This window comes from Perca flavescens, chromosome 18 (genome assembly GCF_004354835.1).
Source record: "Perca flavescens isolate YP-PL-M2 chromosome 18, PFLA_1.0, whole genome shotgun sequence".
Classification (NCBI taxonomy): Eukaryota; Metazoa; Chordata; class Actinopteri; order Perciformes; family Percidae; genus Perca; species Perca flavescens.
Genome location: NC_041348.1, coordinates 6,041,394 through 6,047,393, shown reverse-complemented (window position 1 = coordinate 6,047,393; position 6,000 = coordinate 6,041,394). Strand labels below are relative to the sequence as shown.

The following is a 6,000-nucleotide window of genomic DNA, read 5'->3' as shown; positions in this document are numbered from 1 at the left end:
TTTTCCACCTCTGGTTAATGAAACAGACTTGACTTGATCAGAAAGCTTTGTAAAAAGGGGATATTTGTGCTGACAATTATGACAATTTTTTAAATTTGATTTAGTGTCAGAAGCAGAGCCAGGACCCAGTATTGTGCAAGGTATTGCTGCTGTCAGTGTGGAAAGCACAGGTAAGTACCACAGTGTGTGAACAAGCAAACACGATCAGATCAGTAACAATATAACCCCTTTCTAAATCTATATTGTGAAGCAACACTTACTGTATTTGCACTGAATTGGAAATTATATTTTACAAAAATACACAGAATTACAATGCTATGGAGAACAGTGCGCTATTGCAGACTTATACTCTATGTTATTTTAATATAGTCAGTCGTGAAGTAAAGTGGGCATAAAATTCCAGGGCTGAAAATGAGTCACACTCTCCAACAGAACTTTGTAGATGTAATACTCATTTACACCTCCTAAAGAGAATATATATACATGAAAAGAAAAACAGCAATGTTAACTCATGGCAGGTTTAAGTGTTTGTGATTAAAGTAATTTAAATAAAACTCATCATGCTGTGTTTGAACCTGAAGTGTGGACTACCTTAAAAAACATTGAAAATGCTCAAAGATCAATACATGAACTTTTAGAACTTTTTCTTAATGTATATCCAGCCTGTTTTAACTAATTTATTTTAACTGACTGACTAAGCACAGCAAAATGTTAAATCATGTGGAGTATGATATTTTCGTGTAGTAGTAATTTGTTGCTAATTTTGGATTGAGAGTCAGCATCATGCTATCATCTGGCAATGAGTATGAGCAGTAACATCTACAAGAAGTAGTCTGTTGGCATCTAACAAACATTTGGCCACCAATTGTTTTATCCCCTCAATGTTACTGGTATGTCCTTTATTCCTAAAAGAAACAACAGCTCAGTCGATACAAACATGATGATACGAAACAAAGGTTGATATTAAAGTGGAGTTAAAGCCCCAACAATTGATTTTTTAAATATAGCCTATAAATATAGGCTATATTTAAAAAATCAATTGCAAAAATAACCAAAGAAACCTTTGTGTTATGTGCACATCAAACTTGTCTGATATGATTAACAGACACATTAAAATAGTTCACAGAATTCCATGAAAAAAACATGGATCAATTAAATCTTCTCTCTCCATAATAACTCCCTCAGAGCAGTCCATTCCTGCCAGTCCTCCCCCAGTGTCTCAATGATCCAAAACACTGGGTAACTGAGGCCCTGTTTTAAAAATGTAAATAGGGAACGTGATTGCCCATGATTGTCAAAACCTGTAACACGCCTATTTATAATGTATTCTTTCTGATCCCACCCTGTATCCAGGTGTGCGCCAGGCGAACTGGCTCACAAAATTACCAATATGCCCCATAACCCTGAGCAAAGCTTGACTCACCACTTGACTGTGAGTTGTGCTGCTGGGTTGACAAAAAAGAACCTTTGTGTTAGTTTCAGTCAGACTTTGGATTGAATTATCTTAAATACAAGGATGCATTGCTACTTGTTATGATCTCTCTTTTCATCCAGCTGCTCTGCTATCACACCGATACTTTTTTTGTCTGAAGTCTTACTCATGCACTGTATTTTACATGCAAAAAGCCGATTAGAAACCTGGTTATGTGTACATGGCAGAGAAATCAACTTTTTTTCCAGGACAAATCTAGCTGGACAAATCAGGTTTCTCTAATCCCCTATCTACGATTATAGACACCAGGTTTCTGTTTACATGACATGAAAGAAATTAAAAAAACCTGGTAACTCAAGTGCATGTAAATGAAGACACCCTAAAGGTTGCAACTTTGTCGAGTAGGATTGGAATAAAACAAAACAGGGACTGTGTCTTCTGTTTTACGTGTGTAACTGCTGCCCTGCTTATGTGGTGCTAAGCCTCCTGTGTAGACACAGTTTTAGTGTTAGGCAACTGTTGCTTATAGCAACATGATAAGCTAATGGTTTATTGAGATTGAGAAGTCTGTTTTGGAGTCTGTCCGCCCTCCAGTGGTCAAAAATAGTAAATGCTGATTTAAACAGATTATCTGTTAAATATTCAGGTTTTAGGATTAAATGTACAATCACACAATGCACTGGAGTAGACTGTACAATCACACAATGCACTGTACGCATTGTATTAAATAAAGAATTCCCTTTATCCTTGTCTATAATATGGCTCCCATGATCACTTGTGAGCTTCTTTGTTCTCATCTGAGGCATGAGATTATGAGAAATTATTAAACATATTTCACAAAAGCACAAGGTTAGAACGGGATTAAGCACTGGGGCTTTCTCTATGGCTATATATACACACAATGAAGAACCAACAGAGCTTTGTGATTAGACAAGTAATCTTCAGTGGAAAAAAAGGAAAAGTCTTCATTCTTCATTTTATGTTCCATAAATTGGGCTTTTCATTTGTTTAAAAGACATGAACAGAAAGCAAAATGACCCCAGCTGTGATGGCTCCATGTCAGTTTGCACGTTATGAGGTCTCTGGATTATCTTCTGCAGGTTCAAGAGGCTCTTGTGGTCTGTACATGAAGGTGAGGAGGAACAGAGCCACATCATAAGAGCACCAATAGGCCGTGTGTGAGGTCACTGCTGACCAATAGCGGCTCTCCACCAAGCCCTCCCGCAGCTCAAAGTCGATGCGCCTCTCCAGTTCCACTGGAACAGAGAAAATGACAGATTAGTATCTAGCTGTATTAAGTGTCAGAAGAAGATATTTTCCTTAGTAGTTCTCTGAGCCCTGGTGGACTTCGGTCATATTGTGTTCCCACTGTCAACATATTAAGCCTCTGTATTTTTCTTAACGGTAATGACGCTGGTAATTTACATTATACAGGGTATATCAGTCCATCCAGCTTTTGTAAAAAATTGCGATAAAAGTTGTGTTTTTTTTTTAGGTATACTTCTTTTTTCGGGGAGAATAAAACTGAGTTTTCCTAGTAACAAAACAAACAAAAAGGCTCAGGATGCTGCAAATGCTGGCATAATATGAAAATGGCAACTGGGTTTAAGACAAAAAAATTATAATTTATTGAATTAATCAAATTTGAACATATCTGTCGGTGGCTTGTTAGTTAATTTCATATCCTGGCCTGGGCTGGGACACACATTCATACGGTTTGATTAAGCACTTATTGGACTCTATAAGAGAGGAACATTCCCTGATATAATGAGGTAAACTGTTCCACAGCCTGGGAGCAACGGCCGCAAAAGAGCAATCCCCTCTCATTTTCCTGTACGTCCGTGGGACTACCAAGAGATTTAATGACTCGGAGCGAAGTGCTCTCTTTGGTTTATTCACCTGGATTAGATCGGCTCTATATGTCGGAGCAGTGCCATGTAGTGCTTTAAAAACAAATAAAAGTATCTTAAAATTTATCCTGTAGAAAACCGGCAACCAGTGTAGTTATTTTAATACAGGAGTAATACGTTTATTTTTCCGAGTGCCTGTCAGTAGCCTTGCGGCCGCATTTTGGACTAGTTGCAATGTGTTTAAAGTTTTCTGATGAACACCATAGTACAATGCATTACCATAGTCCAATCTTGAAAAAATAAATGCATGCACTATTTTTTCCAGGTCCTTTCGTGTTACAAAGGGCTTAATTTTAGCGATTAGTCTTAACTGGGAGAAACTCATTTTAACTACTTGATTTATCTGTTTATCAAATTTCAGTGCACTATCGCAGATTATCCCCAAGTTTTTTACTTGATTCATCAGATAAGGGGATAGTGTGCCCAATTCAATTTCCGATGTATTAGCAGACTCTGAAGGGCCGAATAAAATCATTTCAGTTTTTGACTCATTTAGACATAAAAAATTTACAGACATCCACCTTTTAATCTCCCCAAAACACTCTGCCAGCCTTTCAACAGCAGCAGGGACAGTTGGTTGTAAGGGAAGATACAACTGCGTGTCATCCGCATAGCAGTGAAAAGAGACATCATATTTACTCATGATCTGACCTAAAGGCAACATATACTGTATAAGGAAAAAAAGACTGGTGCTCTAGCACCAGTCTTGTGGAATACCGCATGATAAAGATGCTGAACTCGACGTACATTCTCTCCTCATAAGACTTAATCCAGTCTAAGACATTACCTCAGATACCTACATAATTTTCTAAGCGTGCAATTAAAATATTGTGGTCAATTGTGTCAAACGCTGCTGTAAGATCTAATAGCAGAAGTAAGGTCACGTCACCACTATCTGTGGCCATAAAGACGTTGTTATAAACTTTTAATAACGCAGATTCTGTACTATGTTGTTTTTTGAACCCCGACTGAAAAACTTCACCGATTCACCAAGTGTGGATAAGGAAATAGGCTCAAAATCAGACAACACAACATGAGTTACAGGTATATCCATAGGCTCATAAGAACACTGTTGTATATTCCTTCGGATGTCCGCTATACAAAGACAAAGAATTCCAAAAGATTCTAACATAAATCCATAAGTATAACTCCAGGCACCTCTAATCTGGGGTTCAGAAATATATCAATTGTTGAGAAAAGGATTCTTGGATTTTGACGATTCTTCTCAATAATGTCTGAGAAAAATCTGAACCTAACCGTTTTTACAGCCTGTTGGAATTTACCTAAGGAGTCTGTTAACATTTCATACGAAATTTGTAATTTATCTTTCTTCCATTTACGTTCCAATCTTCTACAATCTCTTCTCAATGATTTAACATGTTCATTATACCAGGGAGGAGACTTATTTTTTCTGCTCACCTGTCTCAAAGGAGCAATACAAACTAGTGTTTCTGTGCATATAATGTTAAAATTATTAATAGTTTCTTCTACACCAAGATGTGGAGATAGGAGGTCCGTATTCATGCGCTGCAATTTCTCCATAAAAGACACATTAAAATCTACGTGTGAATTCGGTGTTAGAGGACGATATAATCTTTTAACTGCACAAGGTTTTCTCAGCTGACAGGGAAGAGAAACAGTACATAAAATTGGATTGTGATCAGATAACACAAAGTCCTCACTGATAATGTCCTTGACACCTAAGCCAAGTGATAGAATCAAGTCCAAAGTGTGGCCATGATTGTGTGTAGGGCCGTTCACCATTTGTTTAAAACCAAAAGAATCAACAAGATTTAAAAAGTCTTTTGCTAAGGGGTTTGATGGACAACATACATGAATATTTAAGTCCCCCATCACTAAGATATTATCATATTTTAGAACAATGTCGGCTAAGAAGTCAGCCAGTTCTGAAATACAGTCCTTATTTGCTCTCGGTGTGCGGTAACCGCACAAAGGACAGGTGTTATTGATTGAATTTCAAAGGCTTGAAGTTCAAAGCTTGAAAACTGCTCAAACTTGAGTGGTACAAATAAAAGTGTTCTTAAAAATAGAAGCCGACTGGCTTCTATTTTCCTTTTTAATCCTCCCCTTCCTATTTGTCGAGGAGAATTAAAAACTGAGAAATTATTTGGTACAGCTTCTCCCAGAACGTAAGTCATCCTGTACGTCGTATCACTGGTTTTTCCTGCATCCACCGTGTGTGTTTGTGTGTGTGCGCACGTCAGTCGCAGTGGGAGAGCCGACAGGATTGAAACAGCAGCAACTTTTCAGCGACTTTAAAAAACTGGTGACAGTTCAAAAACATAATTAAATATAATCCAGTAAGGCTCTGTATTGCTTTCAAATATTTATTTTTTCTGTAGTTCAACTTCTCTCATTTAATGTTATCTCATTTAATAATAATAATTCATCATTTACTGTATGGGCGTCTTTCACATCACTCAAGGTCCCCTTATAGCAGTAAAACAGTAATTAAAAACAAGAACACAGAGAACTACATAAAAACAAAACCAAGAACAAAAACAACAATAGTGGAAGTAAGAAGGCTTGATCAGATATAAAATGCTAATAAAAATATATTTAGATCCTGAGTCGAGGTGGGGAGAGGGTTCATTTACAGGTGGTTTGTGGGAGAGAGCAGGCAGGAGGTGTGGTGAG

At 37.4% G+C, this 6,000-nt stretch overlaps 1 protein-coding gene across 1 annotated transcript in view; it reads right to left on the bottom strand.

The window, feature by feature from the left end:
• Positions 1-1,119: 1,119 nt before the first annotated feature.
• Positions 1,120-6,000, bottom strand: part of ddhd1b (DDHD domain containing 1b) — a 78,206-nt gene continuing 73,325 nt past the window's right edge. Inside the window, exon 13 of the mRNA XM_028604885.1 lies at positions 1,120-2,688. Coding sequence (XP_028460686.1) covers positions 2,504-2,688 — 185 coding nt within the window. The 3' untranslated portion in view covers positions 1,120-2,503. The remainder of the gene's footprint in view (positions 2,689-6,000) is intronic.